Source organism: Erinaceus europaeus, chromosome 23 (assembly GCF_950295315.1).
Source record: "Erinaceus europaeus chromosome 23, mEriEur2.1, whole genome shotgun sequence".
Classification (NCBI taxonomy): domain Eukaryota; kingdom Metazoa; phylum Chordata; class Mammalia; order Eulipotyphla; family Erinaceidae; genus Erinaceus; species Erinaceus europaeus.
The window spans coordinates 13,757,615-13,777,039 of NC_080184.1; the positions used below are offsets into that span (position 1 = coordinate 13,757,615).

Sequence of the window (19,425 nt, forward strand, 5' to 3'; positions counted from 1 at the left end):
CTCAGTTGGCCTGGGGGACTTGGTGGGACCCCTCCAGTCTGTGTTTGGGGGGGGGGGTCCCAACTTCTTGCCCACCGCAGCTGGGACAGGATGCTCAGTGGGGTCCCCCAACTCCCTGGCGCCCCCCTTCTTGGAGGGGGTGGGGGTGGGGCCAGCAGGGAGGAATGCTGTGCCCCCAAGTGGGTGAGGGCTGAAACTGGGCTGGGGGTGGGGGGCGCACACACAGGCGATGCTTTTTTTTTTAAACAAAACTTTATTGGTAATAGTTTTTTTTTTTTCAAATATGTTTACAACAGCACACTGGGGAGAGGAAGTGGGGGCCTCCTCCCCCCCACCCCCCCCCCACCGCACAGGATAACTGCACCCCTCCCCGGGGGGGGGGCACCCGGCCTGAGAGCCCCCCCTGGCCCGGGGAATGGGGTGTGGGTACAGAGGGCAGATGTGGGGGGTGGGGCGGCCCCCCACTTTGCTATGGGGAGAGAGACAAGCACAGACCAGAGAGCAGGTGGGGTGGGGCTGGGGGGGCCCAGGCCGTGGTGATGACAGCTGATGGGGGGGCAGCGGGTGAATCAAACAGCCACCCCCCAGTACCCCTCACCCCAGCAACTCTGGCCTTGAACCCCAGGCCAAGTCTCTATATGGGGGGGTCCGCCTTCCCCAGGGGGCTGGGGGGGTGGGGGGTGTCAGGCCAGGCATAAAATCAAGCTGATAATAAAATCAAGCTGATAATAAAATTTAAGAGGTTTTTTTTTTTTTTGGGGGGTGCGGCTGCACCTCTAAGCCACGGCTTATGTGGGGGGGGGGCAGAGGAGGGGACAGCTGTGTTCTGCAGAAGCCCAGAACTTTCCAGGCTGGAAGGGGGGGCACCGCTTACCCCCTTCTTGGGTGTTGATGGGGGTGGTCAGGAGGCAGGGGCACCTTGGGGTGCAGGTTGGGGAGGACACCCCAGTCTCTTCCTTCCCCAAGACAGTCCGCTGTTTGTCTGCCTCCACCCCCAGCCTTGGTAAAATGGATTTGGGGGGTGGGGTACAGCGAGTGGGAGGGGGGAGGCAGGCAGGCACTGGTGAAACGTATTAAATAAGATTGTAAATAGTCTTGAAAAAAGAAAAAAAAATGGGGGGTGGGGGTGGGGGCTGTGTGGGGGGGCGTCCCCTGGGTAACAAAGCACTAAAACCTCTTTCCCTTGTCCTTTGCCCGCTGGGGACCTGGGGTTCTGATTCTGGGGGGGGAGCAGCAGGGTCAGTGAGGATGGGGGGTGGTCGAGAGAGAACTCTGGAACCCTCTCCCCTCTCCCCCTTGTACCCCACCTCCCCACGTGAGGGAGCCAGTTCTGACTGGAGGGGGTTGAAAACTCATTTAAAACGGGATATAGGGGGGCTGGGGGGGCAGAAGGGAGAGGAAAGGCAAAAAACAAAATAGACAAACAAACAAACAAACAAAAGTGTCCGGGCGAAGGGGGAAGAGGAGCTGGTATTTCCATCTCTGTCCCAGAACCTGGGGGCCTTGCTCCCGTCTTCCCTGGGAGGGTGGGGTGTCAGGCAGGGAAGTGGGGTGTGTGGGGCGCGGAATTAGATGTGGGGGATTCTGGGCCCTCTGGCTGTCTGGTCCGACCCTCCCAACCCGTCCGCCCGCTGCCCCACCGAAGGGGGGGGTGTGGGGGGGGGAGAGAGACAGAGAGAGAAAAGCCACAGGGGGGGTGCCCGGCGCAGCCCTAAAACTCGGAGAACTCCTTGCCACACTTCTCGCTGATGGACACCCGGATCTCTTCCTCCTCATAGTCATCGAAGTTACTTGTGTCTCCGGGGCCTTTGAACTTTGGTATGAAGGGCGCCTCGACCTGCAGGGGTGCGGGCGGGGAGGGCAAGAAGCAGCCCAGCCTCAGTGGCCCCTCTGGGGGCAGGGGAGCCCAGTGGGCAGACAGGGCGGGCGGCATTCCGGGGGCAGGAAGGCAGGGGGCTGAGCCGTGAGCACTGAGCAGGGCTGTTCTTTCCAGCCTCCCCTGGGGTCTGGGGGGGGGGAGTCACTGCTGTGGGAGGGCACAGGGGGACCCTGGGACCTTCCTTCCTTCCTTCCTTCCTTCCTTCCTTCCTTCCTTCCTTCCTTCCTTCCTTTTTTTTAACCCCCCAGAGCCCTGCCGAGCTCTGGCTGCTGGTGGTGCTGGGGACTGAACCTGGGACTTCAGGCAGGAGAGTCTGTTTGCAGAACCATTATATTATTTATTATTATATTGTTATTATTATTATCATTACTAAGCCCTGCTGAGCTCTGGCTGCTGGTGGTGCTGGGGATGGAACCTGGGACCTCTGCCTCAGGCAGGAGTGTCTGCAGGGTCCCTACAGGAGTGTCTGCAGGGTCCCTACAGGAGTGTCTGCAGGGTCCCTACAGGAGTGTCTGCAGGGTCCCTACAGGAGTGTCTGCAGGGTCCCTACAGGAGTGTCTGCAGGGTCCCTACAGGAGTGTCTGCAGGGTCCCTACAGGAGTGTCTGCAGGCTCCCTACAGGAGTGTCTGCAGGGTCCCTACAGGAGTGTCTGCAGGCTCCCTACAGGAGTGTCTGCAGGGTCTACATCTACCCAATTTTTTTTTTTTTTACTGGATAGAGACAGAAATTGAGAAGGGAGGGGGAGACAGAGAGAGAGCCCTGCAGCCCTGCCTCGCCACTTGGGAAGCTTTCCCGCCTGCAGGTGGGGACCCGGGGCCTGAATGTGGGTTCTCACGCTCCGTGACGCCCGCGCCGGGCATTCCTCCCTCTCTCTCTATTTGAGAGAAAGAGACCACGGCCTTACAGGCCACACAGCACAGTGATTCTGCCATGAGACTCTCCTGCCTGAGGCTCTCAGGTCCCAGGTTCAATCCCCAGCACCACCACCAGCCAGAGCTGAGCAAGGCGTGAGGAAAATAGTAATGATGGTAATAATAATAATAATAATGATGCAAAAAGACTCTCCTGCCTGAGGCTCCGAGGTCCCAGGTTCCATCCCTAGTACCACCAGAAGCCAGAGTTGGGCAGGGCTCTGTTAAAAAAAACAGAGACAGGTGGCGCAAAGCGCAAGGACCGGCGTTTAGGATCCCGGTTCGAGCCCCCGGCTCCCCGCCTGCAGGGGAGTCGCTTCCCAGGTGGTGAAGCAGGTCCGCGGGTGTCTGTCTTTCTCTCCCCCTCTCTGTCTTCCCCTCCTCTCTCCATGTCTCTCTGTCCTAGCCAACAATGACGACATCACTAACACAGATAATAATGACCACAACAATGGTAAAACAATCAGGGTAACAAAAGGGAAAAACTGGCCTCCAAGAGCAGTGGATTCCAAGCCCCAGCGATAACCCTGGAGGCAAGCACACAAAAAACAAAGGCAGCAAAAGAGGATAAATAAATATTAAAGAGAGGGAGAGAGAGAGAGAGGGCCCCAAGACTTCCTGTAGCACCACGGGCCTGGCCTTGACCTATTTCACCGGGACCCTGCTTCAAGACATCTGTCCCCACCTCTCAGAACTGCCATTCCGTGCTATTCAGAACCCGTGGCCTTCCCAATCTCTCTCTCTCTCTCTCAAGATCTACACAGACGACGGGGTGTTGTGCCAGGTTGAGCACATGCACTACCAGGCACAAGGACCCAGGTTCAAGCCCCCGGTCCCCATCTGCAGGGGAAAAGCTTCATGAGGGGTGGAGCAGGGCTGCAGGGGTCTCTCTCTTTTTAAATTTAATTTTTTAAAAAAAAAAATGTTATATTTATCGGATAGAGGAATCCAGAAATTCAAAGGAAGGGGGAGACAGAGCAGGAGAGAGACAGAGAGACCCCCGCAGCCCTGTTTCACCACTCGGGAAGCGTCTCCCCCTGCAGGTGGGGACCGGGGCCTTGAACCTGGGTCCTAGCGCACTGCAATGTGAGTGCTTAACCAAGTGCGCCACCACGCGGCCCCAGCTTTCTTCAGCTTCCTCTTTCTGGGTCCTAAATAAATACAGACAGATAGAAATGACCAAGTTTTCTGGTGCAAGGACCTGGCTTCAAATCCTGGGTCCCCACCTGGTTGAGAGCACACATCACAGTGCCCAAGGACCTGGGTTCAAGCCCCTGGTCCCCACCTGCAGGGGGGAAGCGTCACGAGCGGTGCAGCAGGGCTGCAGGGGTCTCTCTGTCCATCTCCCCCTCCCCGACATCAATTTCTCTGTCCTATCAAAGCAAAAAACTGGGCTGGGGAGACAGCATAATGGTGATACAAAGACTTTCATGCCTTGGACACCAAAGGTCCCAGGTTCAATCCCCAGCACCACAGAAGCCAGAGCTGAGCAGGGCTCTGGTCTTTCTCTCTGTATTTCTCCCATGAAATAAAAGATATTTCAGGGAGTCGGGCGGTAGTGCAGCGGGTTAAACGCACGTAGCACAAAGCGCAAGGACCGGGAGAAGGATCCCGGTTCGAGCCCCCGGCTCCCCACCTGCAGGGGAGTCGCTTCCCAGGCGGTGAAGCAGGTCTGCAGGTGTCTGTCTTTCTCTCCCCCCTCTCTGTCTTCCCCTCCTCTCTCCATTTCTCTCTGTCCTAGCCAACAATGACGACATCAATAACAACAACAATAATAACTACAACAATAAAACAAGGGCAACAAAAGGAAATAATTTTAAAAACTCTTAAAAAAAAAAACAGAAGGAGAAAAAGAAGGCACCAGTGTGTGTGAGTGTGTGTGTGTGTGTGTGTGAGTGTGTGTGTGTGTGAGTGTGTGTGTGTGTGTGTGTGTGTGTGTGTGAGTGTGTGAGTCTGTGTGTGAGTGTGTGTGAGTGTGTGTGAGTGTGTGTGAGTGTGTGTGTGTGTGTGTGTGAGTGTGAGTGTGAGTGTGTGTGAGTGTGTGTGTGTGAGTGTGTGTGTGTGTGTGTGTGTGTGTGTGTGTGTGTGGCCTTCTCACAGGGCATCGGGTGGGACCTTGAACCCGGGTCTGTATCTGCTTCGTTAACTCCCCACCTCGCCTCCTTGATTTTATTTATTTATTTACTTATTTTTTTTCTTTCCCAGAGCCCTGCTCAGCTCTGGCTGCTGGTAGGGCTGGGGATTGAGCCTGGGACCTCAGAGCCTCAGGTAGGAAAGTCTGTTTGCAGAACCATGATGCTGTCTCCCCCAGCTTTACCTTAATTATTTTATTATCTTTATTCTTTTTTTTTTTTTTTTTTTTTTTTTAACCAGAGCCCTGCTCAGCTCTGGCTGCTGGTGGTACAGGGGACTAAACCTGAGATGTTAAGAGCCTCAGGCAGGAGAGTCTCTTTGCAGAACCATGATGCTGTCTAGCCCCCGTCCTGTTATCTTTATTTATTGATTGGATAGAGACAGTCAGAAATCAAGAGGGAAGGGAGAGAGAGAGGGGGAGAGACAGAGAGACACCTGCAGCCCTGCTTCACCACTTGTGAAGCTTTCCCCCTGCAGGTGGGGACCAGGGGCTTGAACCCGGGTCCTTGCGCACTGTGACATGTGCTTTCAACCAGATGCACCACTGCCTGGCCCCGTATTATTTATTTTAATGAGAGTGACAGAGTCCACAGCCCTGCTGAGCTCTGGCTTCTGGTGGTGCTGGGGATGGATCCTGAGACCTCAGAGCCTCAGGCAGGAGGGTCTGTCTACAGAACCCCTGTGCTGTCTCCCCTGCCTCAATTTTATTTACTTTTATTTATTTTTAATTTTTAAAATTATCTATTTCTTGGCTGGAGACAGCCAGAAATCAAGAGGGAAGGGGGGAGGGGGACAGAGAGGGAGAGAGTCAGAGAGACCCCTGCAGCCCTGTGAAGCTTTCCCCTGCAGGTGGGGACCGGGGACTGGAACCTGGGTCTTTGCACATTGTAACATGTGCGCTCAACCAGGTGTGTCACCACCCGGCTCCCAATTTTATTTACTTTTAATATTGAGTTACTTATCGTTATTTTTTGACTAGGTAGAGAGAAATGGAGACAGACAGAGAGAGACACCTGCAGTCCTGCTCCAACACTCGTGAAACTTCTGCTGCCTTGCAGGTGGGGACCAGGGGCTCGAACCCCAGTCCTTGTATACGGTAACCTGTGTGCTTTTCTGGCAACGCCACTGCCCAGGGCCCTCAATTCTTTAATTTGTGTGACTTGGAGCTTGGGGTGCTTCCTATAAACACCCCCACTCCCCCAATGCTCTGGGTTGACTTTCTTTCTTTTTTTTTTAAAGGTTTTATTTATTCATGAGAAAGCTAGGAGGAGAGAGAAAGAACCAGACATCACCCTGGTACATGTGCTGCCGGGGATCGAACTTGGGACCTCATGCTTGAGAGTCCAAAGCTTTACCACTGCGCCACCTCCCGGACCACATTTCATTCTTTCTTAAATTTCAGAGAAAGAGGTGAAGGGTGGGAACGAGAGAGAGAGAGAGAGACAGAGAGAGAGAGAGAGAGAGAGAGAGAGAAGGCGGGGGGGAAGGGGCTGAGGAAACAGCATAGTGGTTCTGCAAAAAAAGCCTTTCAAGCCTGCGCTCTGATGTCCCGGGTTCAATCCCCAGCACCACCGTGAGCCAGAGCTGAGCAGTGTTCCGGTCTCTTTCCCTCTATCTACTCTTTCTCATTAAAATAAAATCAATAGAAATATTAAAAAAATAAAAAGGAGGGTGGGCACCAGACCACAGCTCCACCACCTGTGGAGCTTCCCCTGGCACTACGGGGCTGCCACTGTGGCACCAGGGCTCGAACCCAGGGCGTTCCCCGGCCCACCTTTCTCTGGTAGATGGCGATCCAGTCGGTGGTGGCGAACCACTTGTGGGTCTTGATGTCATTCACCCCGTTCTTAAGGTTCCCGAAGCGCTTGGTAAGGTCCACCTGGAGCAGGTTCCGAAGCAGGTCCTTTAGATCCGAGCTGAAGTGGGACGGGAACCTCACCTGTGGGGGGCGGGGGGGGGGGCGGACAGAGGGACACACAGACGTGGGGACTCCCGTTCACCGCCTCGAGACGACAACTGCAGCCCAGAAGATTCCCAAGCACCAGGGGAAGCTCCCCTTTCTCCTTTTCCCTCTCCCTGAAGGAAACCAAGTCCGAGACACTGGCATCTCCAAGGAGGGAAGTGGCGAGCACAACGTTCTAAATGACGGCTCGGGCACCTCTCTCTCTCTCTCTCTGAAAATTGAAAAAAAAAATCCCACACAAAAGAAAAAAACAGTGGCCCAGGAGGAGGCGCAGTGGACAAAGCAATGGACTCTCAAGCATGGGGTCCTGAGTTCAATCCCCGGCAGCACATGTGCCAGAGGGATGTCTGGTTCTTTCTCTCTCCTGTCTTTCTCATGAATAAATAAATAAATTGTTTAAAAAGAAAGACAAAAAAGAAAGAAACAGGCTGGGGAGACAGCAGGATAGTTCTGCAAAAGATGCTCCTGCCTGGGGCTCTGAGGTTCCAGGTTCAATCCCCAGCACCACTGTCAGCCAGAATTCAGCAGGGCTCTGGGCTCCCTCTATCTTTCCCTCTGTGTGTCTCGGTCCGGGAGGTGGCACAGTGGAAAGCACCGGATTCTCAAGCATGAGGTCCCGAGTTTGATCCCTGGCAGCACATGTACCAGAGTGATGTCTGGCTCTTTCTCTCTCCTCCTATCTTTCTCATGAATAAATAAAAAAAAAAAATCTCAAAAAAAAAAAAAAAGAGATCCCACCTCCAGGCCCATCCATGGTCTGCCCCTTTGGTGCTGGGGCTGGAACCCAGGCACCCTACACCCCCTCTCTCTGCCTGGGTCCCAGCTCAGCCCTGCTAGAAGCTTCTGCCCCAGCAATGAGCCGAGCTGCGTCTGTGTGTGTGTCTGTATGTGTGTGTGTTTGTGTGTGTGTCTCTGTGTGTGTGTTTGTGTGTCTCTCTGTGTGTGTCTGTCTTTGTGTGTGTGTGTCTGTGTTTATGCGTGTCTGTGTCTGTGTCTCTGTGTGTGTGTCTGTGTGTGTGCACGTCTATGTGTTTCTGTGTGTGTCTGTGTCCGTGTGTGTATGTGTCCATGTGTATGTGTGTCTGTGTCCGTGTGTATGTGTGTGTATGTGTGTGCACGTCTGTGTCTGTGTGTGTGTCCGTGTGTGTGTGTCCGTGTGTGTGTCTCTCTGTGTGTATGTGTCTCTGTGTGTGTCTCTGTGTGTGTGTATGTGTGTGTGTGTGTGTGCGTGTCTGTGTGTGTCTCTGTGTGTGTGTGCATGTGTGTGTCCCACTGCCCAGAGTGCCCGCCGGGAGCTGTGTGACCTTGGCCTCTCTGGGCCTGATAAAGGCCTGGGAACCAGGCAGGGCTGCAGGAGACAGGCGGCTTCTCCTTCTGCAACCTTCCGCCCCCACCCCGTTTCCCCGCCTGTGGGACCCGGAGCCCCGGAGCCCCCGCACGTTGTCTGTGACCCCCCCCACTCTGGGCCAGGCGTGTCCCGTCCTGCCCCACCCCCAACCCCTGGCCCGAGCTGTCTCCTCACCTTCCCAGAGACGATCTTCTCGTAGATCTGGATGGGCTGGTCGGCGAAGAAGGGGGGGTACCCGGCCGCCATCTCGTAGATGAGCACCCCCAGGGCCCACCAGTCCACCGCCTTGTTGTAGCCCTGGGGGGCGGGGCACCGGTGAATGGGGGAGCGGGGAGGGGTGTCCGGGCTCCATGGGGAGCAGGGCGCTTGGAGGGGGAGGACGGGGAAGCAGAGGGTCTTGGCGTGCGGGGGTCTTGGGGTGGGGGTCTTGGCGAGTGGGGGTCTTGAGTTGGGGGTGTTGGGGTGCGGGGGTCTTGGGTTGGGGGTGTTGGGGTGCGGGGGTCTTGAGTTGGGGGTCTTGGGGTGCGGGGGTCTTGGCGAGCGGGGGTCTTGGGGTGGGGGTCTTGGGATGGGGTCTTGGCGAGTGGGTCTTGGGGTGGGGTCTTGGGGTGGGGTCTTGGGGTGGGGGTCTTGAGTTGGGGGTCTTGGTGAGCGGGGGTCTTGGGGTGGGGTCTTGGCGAGCGGGTCTGGGGGTGGGAGTCTTGGGGTGGGGGTCTTGGGGTGGGGGTCTTGGGGTGGGGGTCTTGGGGTGGGGGTCTTGAGTTGGGGGTCTTGGGGTGGGAGTCTTGGGGTGGGGGTCTTGGGGTGGGGGTCTTGGGGTGGGTCTTGGGGTGGGGGTCTTGGGGTGGGGGTCTTGAGTTGGGGGTCTTGGGGTGGGGGTCTTGGGGTGTAAGGCCTACTTTGCTCAGGATGATCTCGGGCGCCAGGTACTCAGGGGTCCCACACAGAGTCCAGGTACGGCCCTTCACTCGCTTGGCGAACCCGAAGTCTGTCACCTGTAGTGGGGGGGTCAGAGCTGGGGGGCTGTCAGGGATCCCAGGGCCCCAGGGGTGGGGGGCTCTAGGGTCAGGGTCCTGGGAATAGGGGCTCCTGGGTCTGGGGGCAGGGGGTCCTGAGGGTGTGGGTCCTGCGTCCTAGGGTGGGTGGTCCTGGGAACCTGGTGGTGGGAGTCCTGGGGGTGGGGGTCCTGGGGGTAGGGGTCTCTGGTCCTGGTGGGGTTCTTGGATGTGGGTACTGGGTGGGGGGCTCATGGGGTCCTAGGAGTGGGGGGTCCCTGGTCCTTGGTGGGGGCCTGGGGGTGGAGGTTCTGGGGTCCTGGCTGGGGTGGTCCTAGGGTCCTAGTTCCTGGGAGTTGGGGTCCTGGGTCCTTGCTGGTGGAGGTCCTGGGTCCTATGGATGGGGGTCCTGGGAGTTGGGGTTCCTGGACCTGGCTGGTGGGGGTCCCGGGTCCTGTGGGTGGGGGTCCCTGGTCTTGTGGGTGGGGGTCCTGGCTCCTGGGAGTTGGGGTTCTGGGTCCTGTCTGGTGGGGGTCCCGGGTCCTGGCTGGTGGGGGTCCCAGGCCCTGGCTCGTAGGGGTCGCAGGTCCTGTGGGTGGGGGTCCCGGGTCCTAGGAGTTGGGGTTCTGGGTCCTGTCCGGTGGGGGTCCCAGGTCTTGGCTGGTGGGGGTCCCGGGTCCTGTGGATGGGGGTCCCGGGTCCTGGGAGTTGGGGGTTCTGGGTCCTGGCTGGTGGGGGTCCCAGGTCCCGGCTGGTGGGGGTCTCGGGTCCTGTGGGTGGGGCTCCCGGGTCCTGTGGGTGGGAGTCTGGGACCCCGGCCCGGCAGAGTACCTGGATATAGCCCTGCTGGTCTATGAGCAGGTTCTCGGGCTTGAGGTCGCGGTAGATGAGGTCCAGGGAGTGCAGGTACTCGAAGGTCAGCACGATCTGGGCCGCGTAGAAGCGGGCGTGGGGCTCGCTGCGGGAAGTGGGAAGCGGGGTCTCGGGCTGGGTGCCACCCGGGCCCCGCATGGGAGGACCCCAGGGGCTGCACCAAGGGAAGCGCCCTGAGTGGTGGGCTGGGACCAGGGTGCCTCTCTCCGTTCTCCCTTCTCTCTCTCTCTCTGTTTCTTCCTGTCAGATCAAGAGGGGCTGAGAGATGCTTTGCCTCAAACCCCGGGTTTGAGTACTCTGCCCCCCCCCATCCCCACCTGCGGGGGGGAAAGCTTCACGGGTTGAAGCAGGGCAGCGGGTGTCTCTCTCTCCTTCTCTATCTCCCCCTCCTCTCCTCTCGATAACTCTCTGTTCTTTTTTTTTTAATTAATATTTATTTATTTATTCCCTTTTGTTGCCGTTGTAGTAGTTATTATTGTGATTGTCACTGATGTTGTTGTTGTTGCACAGGACAGAGAGAAATGGAGAGAGGAGGGGAAGACAGAGAGGGGGAGGGAAAGACAGACACCAGGATATCCTTACGTGGGTCCTAAGGATCCTGGTTTGAGCCCCCGGCTCCCCACCTGCAGGGGAGTCGCTTCACAGGCGGTAAAGCAGGTCTGCAGGTGTCTGTCTTTCTCTCCCCCTCTCTATCTTCCCCTCCTCTCTCCATGTCTCTCTGTCCTATCCAACAACAATGACATCAATCAACAATAATAATAACCACAACAATGATAAAACAAGGGCAACAAAAAGCAAATAAATAAATGTTAAAAAAAATCTTAAAAAAAAACCCAAACACCAACTTTAAAAATCAGTCAACTCCACAAATAGAACAGAACAAAGAGACCCACGGGAGTTAAGACACGGGAGTAAGCTCGTGTCTGCAGTCATGGCGCAGTCCAGAACCCGGGGTGCTCGGAGCCTGGCAGGGTCCACAGCTCTGGGGGGGCACGTGTGGGGAGCTCACCTGAACCGTCCGATCCTCCGCAGGTGTGAGAACATCTCCCCGCCGGGCACGTACTCCATCACCATGTACAGGTTAGAATTGTCCTGGGGGGGGGGGAGGCCCGGGACGTGGGTGGTCAGCCCCCACACCTCCACCGCACCCCAAGACCCGGGTCCCATCTCCCCAGAGTTCAAGACTCTCTTTGAGTCTCTCCCTTATGGAGGGGGGGGTAAGGGGGACTGGGGAAGGCAGCAGCTGGGGAAGGGGAAACCCAGGAAGGCTTCCTGGAGGATGGGGGCAGCCTAACTGCTACCTGGGAGCCCAGGGGGCTGGGTGGGGGGAGCACCTTGAAGGAGAACTCGAGTTTGACGAGGAACGGGAAGCTGACAGCCTGCAGGATCCGCTTCTCATTCAGCGTGTGCTCGATCTGCTTCAGCTTCACCACCTGGGGGGGCAGGGAGGGCGTGGGGGCGCTCAGGGCAGTCCTGCCTACAGCGTGGGGCGTGTGAGCGACCCGGGATCGAGCCTAGCCCCCCTGCCCGCCCCCAACGTGGCGCATGGGAGACGCTTCAGCGTGGAGGTCTCTCTGTCTCTCTCTGCCTTTATCTTAAAGTAAAGAGACACAGTAAAAAAATTTAAAAAAACAGGGGTCCTCTGGGGGCTGCAGCAGCGGGCAGAGCTGATGGACAGGCGTAGGCACGGGGTGCCCGGGTGCGAGCCCCGGCACCAACCACTCTGCTTCTCTCTCCGGTGAGTTTCCAATCTCTGGGCCTTGGTGTCTTTCCTTTGGAAAAGTCAGTTCCAGGGGCCGGGTGGGGGTGCGCAGGGCTGAGCGCACCTGTCACCACGCGTGAGGCCCCTGCCTGCAGGGGGAAAGCTTCCCGGGTGGTGAGGCAGGGCTGCAGGGGTCTCTCTGTCTCTCTGTCTCTCTCTTCCCTCTCGATTTCTCTCGTTTGTTAGAAAAAAAAAAAGAATCCACTTAAGTCTTCGGGCTTCATTATGTTTCAGCAGATAAAGAAAGCAAGAGAAACAGAGACAGAGAGAGAGAGAGAGAAAAAGAGAGAGACAGAAAAAGAGAGAGAGAGAGAGAGGCAGGGCCTTCCTCTGGCGCCTGTGATGCTGGGACTTGAACCTAGGACCTCATGCCTGAGAGTCCAGCTCTCTGTCCGCTGTGCCGTCTCCTGGGCCACCTGATTTCTCTCTTTTTAATGATCATCTTTAAGCTTGTTTTTTTTTTTTTTTTTTTTTTTACCAGAGCCCTGCTCATCTCTGGCTGATGGTGGTGCGGGGGATTGAACCGGGGACTTTGCAGCCTCAGGCAGGAGAGTCTCTTTGCTAACTACCCCTGTCCTTATTTTCAATAATTTCATTCTCTTTATTTATTTATCTATCGGATAGTGACAGCCAGACATTCAGAGGAAAAGGGAAACAGAGAGAGAGTCAGAGAGACCCCTGCAGCCCTGCTTCACCACTCACAAAGCTTTCCCCCTGCAGGTGGGGACAGGGGGCTTGAACCCGGGTCCTTGTGCGCTGTAACATGTGCGCTCAGCCAGGTGCGCCACCACCCGGCCCCTCTGTTTGGTTTAAAAGACTCATTTTCAAGCTGGTAGTGACAGCTGCCCTGGACAGAGAGCTGCCTTGCCCTGTGAGAGACAGAGACAGAGAGACTGGGGATGGGGGGGCGGCCAGTGGGGAGCAGTGGATAAAGCATTGGCCTCTTAGGCTTGAGGTCCTGGGTTCGAGCCCCAGCATCCCATACGCCGCAGGGAGGCTCTGCTTCTCTCTCATTAATAAATTAATCTTGTTTCATATAAAGGTCTTTTTTTTTTTTTTTTTTTAAGATAGAGGCAGAGAGAGACAGACAAGGGGCCAGGCAGGGGCGCACCTGGCTAAGTGCAGACATCACAGTGTTCCAAGGACCCGGGTTCAAGCCCCTGGTTCCCACCTGCAGGGGGGAAGCTTCACGAGTGGTGAAGCAGGGGTGCGGGGGTCTCTCTCTCCCTCTCTGTCTCCCCCTCTCTACTTCTGTCTGTCTCTATCCAGTAAAAAAATAAACTGTTCGATAATAATAATATGAAGCTGGATTGATGGCGGCTTATCCAGTTAAGGGCTCATGTCATCACGCACAAGGACTCGGGTTTGAGCCCCCAGCTCCCCACCTGCAGGGGGGGAGCTTCACGAGTGGTGGAGCAGAGCTGCAGGTGTCTCTCTGTCTCTCCCCTCTCTATTCCCCTCTCCTTTCTCCATTTTTCTCTATCTAATAAATAAATAAAAGTAATACAAATTTAAAAAGAGAGAGAGACACGCACACATAAACAGACCACAGTCTTGAAGCTTCCTTCAATGTGTGTGTGGGGGGTGGCTGGGTTCGAACCCGTTTCAAAGCTGCTTGCTGTCCAGGGGGGCTATTTCATGGCCTCCCCCCACAGTGAATCCTATCTGCTCTCACATGTATAAAAGCAGATAAGGGAGGGGCAGGTAGCATCATGGTTCTGCAAAGGAGCCCACCTGAGGCTCCGAGGTCTTAGGTTCAATCCCCAGCACCACCATCAGCCAGAGCCGAGCAGGGCTCTGATAAAAAAAATAAATAAATGAGGGAGTCGGGCGGTGGCTCAGTGGGTTAAGCGCATGCAAGGACCCGCATAAGGATCCCGGTTCGAGCCCCCGGCTCCCCACCTGCAGGGGAGTCGCTTCCCAGGCGGTGAAGCAGGTCTGCAGGTGTCTGTCTTTCTCTCCCCCTCTCTGTCTTCCCCTCCTCTCTCCATGTCTCTCTGTCCTAGCCAACAACAACGACAACAGTAATAACTACAACAATAAAACAAGGGCAACAAAAGGGAATAAATAAATAAACATTTAAAAAAATAAAAAATAGGGAGTCGGGCAGTAGCGCAATGGGTTAAGCGCACATGGAGCCAAGCACAAGGACCGGCGTAAGGATGCCGGTTCGAGCCCTCGGCTCCCCACCTGCAGGGGAGTCGCTTCCCAGGCGGTGAAGCAGGTCTGTAGGTGTCTGTCTGTCTCTCCCCCTCTCTGTCTTCCCCTCCTCTCTCCAGTTCTCTCTGTCCTATCCAACAACGACAACAGCAATAACAACAATAATAATAACTACAACATTAAAAAACAACAAGGGCAACAAAAGGGAAAATAAATAAATAAATAAATAAAGATGGAAAATAAATAAATAAATAAATAAAAAACAGATGAGGCCGCCTGTCCCCGTGGAGCAGGGAACACAAGGCGAGACCCCACAGAGCGACAGCCTGAGGGCCTGAGGGTGAGGGAGACAGCCCCGGAGAAGCTGCAGCCAGAGAGGAATCCGAGAAGGCTTCCTGGAGGAAGGAACAGCTGAATAAAAATTCCAAAGCCAGTTAAACACAGCCTTCAGAGAGCCAGCACGGAGGGTGATGGGACCTATCTCAGGAGTTGGGGGGGTTAGGGTTCGAACCCCCCCTGCCACCCTATGGGAGCACCATACACCAGGAGAAGCTCGTTATCTGTTTGGAAAGAGAGAGAGAGAGAGGAGAAAAAAAGGAGAGGTATGTCTGTCCACCAGGGTGGCATGGGGGTGGGGGCCGGGTGCCAAGCTGTACAGGAATCACCACCACCTGTTTCTGCTCAAGCTTTTCTTTCTTCTCTCTCTCTCTTTTTTAAAAAAAACCTATCGAGGCTTCTAGAAGACTGAAAAGCACATGTGGCTGGCATCACAGCCCTGCCCGGGCTCCGGCCAGAACGGCGCCTGGCCAAGAGGGAAAGAAAAGGAAGGAAAGGAAAAACAAAATCTTAGGCAGAGCGCTGGCAGGCAGGCCCTGGGTTCCAGGCCTCCTCCCCCCCTCCCTCCCCCCCTCTGTTTTTTGGTTTCTTTTTTTTTTTAAGATTTTTGATTATGGATCAGAGAGAGACAGAGAGCAATTGAGAGGGGAGGGGAAGGGAGAGGGAGAGAGACACCTGCAGCCCTGCTCTACCGCTCGTGACGCTTCCCCCAGGAAAGCAGGTGAGGACCGGGGACTTGAACTCAGGTCCTTGCCCACTGTGACATGTGTACACGTATGTGCTCAACAGGGTCCGTCACTGCCCAGTTCCTGTCTCCCTCTCGAGACCCTCCTTCCCTCTGGATTTCTGTTTCTACTAAAAAGAAAGGGGGGGGGGCTAGCAGAAGAAAGAAAGAAAGAGAGGGAGGGAGGGAGGGAAGGAGGGAAGGGGCGGGGAGACAGACAGCATCCTGGTTCTACACAGACTCTCCCGCCTGAAGCTCTGAGGTCCCAGGTTCAATCTCCAGCACCACCAGCAGCCAGAGCTGAGCAGAGCTATGGGTTTTTTTAAAAAAAACCTACATATGTAAAGAGTGCTGGAAAATCAACAAGAAAGGGTCTGAGAGGCAGCACAGGGGTTCTACATAAAAGACCCTCCTGCATGAGGCTCTGAGGCCCCAGGTACCGCCAGCAGCCAGAGTTTTCAGCAAGGCTCTGGGGAGGAAAATAAAAAAAAAAAAAAAAAAAAAAAGATCTCTGTCAACACCACCTCCTTCTGGAAGGCTCCAGGCCTGCTCCCTGCCTCCGGGTGGTGCCGGGTGGGGGGTTCGGCGCCTCAGGGCCCACCTTCTGCTTGTCCAGGATTTTCATGGCGTAATGGTTCCCCGTCTCCTTGTGCTTCACCAGCATGACGCGGCCGAAGGAGCCAGTGCCCAGGGTCTTGATCCGGTCAAACTGATCCAGGAAGGCTGTGTTCTGCAGGGAGGATCAGGGGTCAGGGGTCAGGGGTAAGGGGTCACGGGCAACAACGGCCCCCCACCTACCCCAGGGGAGAGCGGCTGGGGCCAAGGGGAGCAGCCAGAGGCCGGTGGGGCTGGGAGGTGCATTCCTGGCTCAACCCCTTGGTGGCGGTGGCGGCCCCAAGCTTTGGTTTGGTTTTTGAGGGGGGCCTCTTACCTGAGCAGGGGACTCCCATTTTTTCAGAAAGTCCTCCTTGGCTTTGGCTAGGAACTCTTTGACTGCACGGAGAGAGGCGGAAAAAAAGAATAAGGAGATCGGGGGCGCACGTGGGGGTCCCCCAATCTGACAGGAGGGGCCTCCCACTGAGGATTCTTTTTTTTTTTTTTCCCTCCCCCAGGGTTATTGCTGGGCTCGGTGCCTGCACCATGAATCCACCGCTCCTGGAGGCCATTTCCCCCCTTTTTGTTGCCCTAGTTGTTGCAGCCTCGTTGCGGTTATTATTATTGCCATTGTTGACGTTGCTTTGTTGTTGGACAGGACAGAGAGAAATGGAGAGAGGAGGGGAAGACAGAGGGGGGGGGAGAGAAAGACAGACACCTGCAGACCTGCTTCACCGCCTGGGAAGCGACTCCCCTGCAGGTGGGGAGCCGGGGGCTCGAACCGGGATCCTTATGCCGGTCCCTGCGCTTTGCGCCACATGCGCTTAACCCGCTGCACCACCGCCCGACCCCCCCACTGAGGACTCTTAAGTGGGGTCCGGCCTTTATTTATTGGGGGGGGGCAGTGGTGGCCCCTGACACCCCGATCTGAGGGGAAAGGGAGGGGGGCCCGGGCTCCCCGGGGTCGCAAATGGGCCACACGGGGTGATTGGGAGCTGTGTCCACGGATGGGGGGCTCAGAGCAGCGGGTCTGGCAGCTGGCTCCCAACCGCCTTGCCCACATTCCAGGCGCTACCAGGCCGGCCACTCCCAGGGCTGCAGGGGGGGGGGGCTGGGGTGGCGCCGGGGGGCTCAGCTGTCCCTTGCCCCCCCCCAACTGCTGCAAGGCTGTCCGGTGCCCGCCACACCTTCCCTCGGCGGACACCCGGGGGGAAACTGAGTCTGGGAGCTGGCTCTCAGGCAGGAGTGGGGTCTGGTCTGGCACCCGGGGGCCTTTTTTTTTGGGGGGTTGTGGGGGAGCCCTGGAAGGTTTGAGGGGCCCGGTGATGGGTGGTGTGGGATGTGGGGCTCAGGGATGTCTGCTGTGGCTTCGGTCTTTGCAGGGGAATAAAATCTGAATTTGGGGCCTGTTATCGTGCGAAAGGACCACCACCCCCACTCCCCAGCTGCAGGGCTGCAGGGGTCTCTGTCCCCCTCCCACTTTATCTCCCCTCCTCTCTCGATGTCTGTCACTACCCAATAAAATCAAAATAATTCTTTAAAAATTAAAAAAAAAAATCAGTTGTGACTAAAGCATTGGACTCTCCAGCATGAGGTTCCAAGTTCAATCCCTCCCCTACCTCTTACATTAAAAAAAAAAAATCGGGAGCCGGGCGGTGGTGCAGCAGGTTAAGTGCATGTGGAGCAAAGCACAAGGACCGGCATAAGGATCCCGGTTCGAGCCCTCGGCTCCCCACCTGCAGGGGAGTCGCTTCCCAGGCGGTGAAGCAGGTCTGCAGGTGTCTGTCTTTCTCTCCTCCTCTCTGTCTTCCCCTCCTCTCTCCATTTCTCTCTGTCCTATCCAACAATGACAACAACAATAATAACTATAAGGATAAAACAACAATGGCAACAAAAGGGGAAATAAATAATCCCTACTGAAAAAAAAAAAAAGAAGTAACGATAAGGGGAAACCTCACAGGATGGTGTCTCTCCACCTCTCTCTGTCTCTGAACTCCTAAAAATAAATAAAGTTCGATAAAAGCAGTGAAAACCTGAACTCCCCAGAGTCCTACCAAAACAAATACATAAACAAAAGTGGCAAAAATGAATGACGATGATAGTAATAACGATACTAAGTGACCAACGCTAGAGACGATACATAAACCAACCCTGGTGACGACAACAACAACCCTAACGACAATAAGGAACAGGAGCTGGAAACGGCCCGGCTCAGCCAGTAAAGCGCACACTTGACCACTTTACCCCGTGGGAGGACCTGGGTTTGAGCCCCAGCAGTACAATGGAAGACCACCACCGTGGCACCAGGGGAAACTCCATGGATGGTCAAGCGCTGCTATGGGGTCTGTCCTCTCTCTGTCCAGTCTTTGTGGTGGTTGTTGGAGAGAGAGAGAGAGAGAGAGAGAGAAAGGGGTGGGGAGAGAAAAGCCCCTTCTCTCGGGCACCTGCACACCCAGCTGAGCCCCCGCCCGCTCCCCACCTGCACAGGGGGCTTCCCCAGCGCTGGAGCGGGGCTGCAGGGGTCTCTGTCTCTCTCCCGCCATGTCTCCCCTCCTCAGCTTACCTATGTGAGCCTGGACCCCGCCCCCTGCCAATTCTCTGCTGCTTCCAGACTCTGGTTTGGGGGTACCCCGACTCCCTTGGGCATGGGGGCTGCAGTGCACGCGGGTGGGGGGTGACCTCAACCCATGCCCCAGTGCTGTCATTCCCGAACCTTCTGAGCGCACCCCGTTCCTCCAAGCCTTCGCAGAGGGGGCCCCCCAGTTTGGATAGGGACTACGGGGAGCCCTCTCTTGGGTTTCACCCCTGCCTCCCTGGGGCGGGCACGAGGGGGGACGAGGCAGAACCCCAAATGGAACCCCACCCACCCACTCCACTCACCTTGTCTCCCACCTCGCTGGGGAACCCCAGGGAAGGGGTAGGGAGCCCTCAGGGGGCCGGCTGGGGCTTGGGGGCCCCCCCAGCCTCTCGCAAGTACCCCAGAAGCCGCAGGGCCAGGTGGGCCCAGAGCAGCAGCTGCAGCCACAGCTGGAAGGTGGTCTCCCCCTCCTGCCCGGGCTCCATGCCCCCGGCCGTGCCCCAGGATCCTTTGCCGGGAAGGGGGGTGCCTGCTGGCTGGGGGGGCCTCGGGGGACCTGGGAGGAGCCGGTTGCCTGGGAGGCAGTTAAAGGTGACTGCACACCCCCAAATAGCAGGGCGGGGCCCCCTCAGCTCAGCCAGGTAACGAGCAGGAGACACAGATGGGAAGGGGTCACCTTAGATGCTGGGGGACACGGGGGGGGGGGGGGGGCCCTGGGGGTAGCAGTGATCTGGCAACTGGGGTTTCTCCTTGGCAAGTGCCGAGACCAGACAGGAAGCGGAGGACAGACAGAGCCTGGCTGGGGGAGGGGAGGCCAGCTCCATCCATCCCCTCCCCCCAGAGGAGCACCAGAGACCCCCCCCAAGATCCTCCACTAGGAGCCGTGGTGGAGGAGGAGGGGGACCCATCCCCGCGGCTGGTTTGGGGAGAAATCGGGGTATCATGGAAATTCGAAAGGTGGGTGGACCATTCTCTAGTCTGGGCTGCGAATCCCCATTCTGGACGGGAGGGTACCCCACAGTCTAAGCTGAACCCCAATACTGAATGGGGACCCTCCCTGGGGTAAAGTGCCGACCCCCTAAATGTTCTGTACTGGACCGTCTGCTCCATTGAGGGGGGTCTCAAACACCGATCTGGGCCGAACCCCCATTCTGGCGTGAACCCTGGT

At 56.5% G+C, this 19,425-nt stretch overlaps 1 protein-coding gene across 1 annotated transcript in view; it reads right to left on the reverse strand.

Moving 5' to 3' along the window:
* Positions 1-387: 387 nt before the first annotated feature.
* The window catches only part of PRKACA (protein kinase cAMP-activated catalytic subunit alpha), a 24,085-nt gene continuing 5,047 nt past the window's right edge, over positions 388-19,425 (reverse strand). Inside the window, exons 2-10 of the mRNA XM_060181864.1 lie at positions 16,017-16,078; positions 15,687-15,815; positions 11,438-11,536; positions 11,113-11,195; positions 10,062-10,188; positions 9,135-9,230; positions 8,410-8,532; positions 6,699-6,863; positions 388-1,837 (exon numbers count right to left, since the gene is read on the reverse strand). Of these exons, the coding sequence (XP_060037847.1) occupies positions 1,712-1,837; positions 6,699-6,863; positions 8,410-8,532; positions 9,135-9,230; positions 10,062-10,188; positions 11,113-11,195; positions 11,438-11,536; positions 15,687-15,815; positions 16,017-16,078 (1,010 nt within the window). The 3' untranslated portion in view covers positions 388-1,711. The remainder of the gene's footprint in view (positions 1,838-6,698; positions 6,864-8,409; positions 8,533-9,134; positions 9,231-10,061; positions 10,189-11,112; positions 11,196-11,437; positions 11,537-15,686; positions 15,816-16,016; positions 16,079-19,425) is intronic.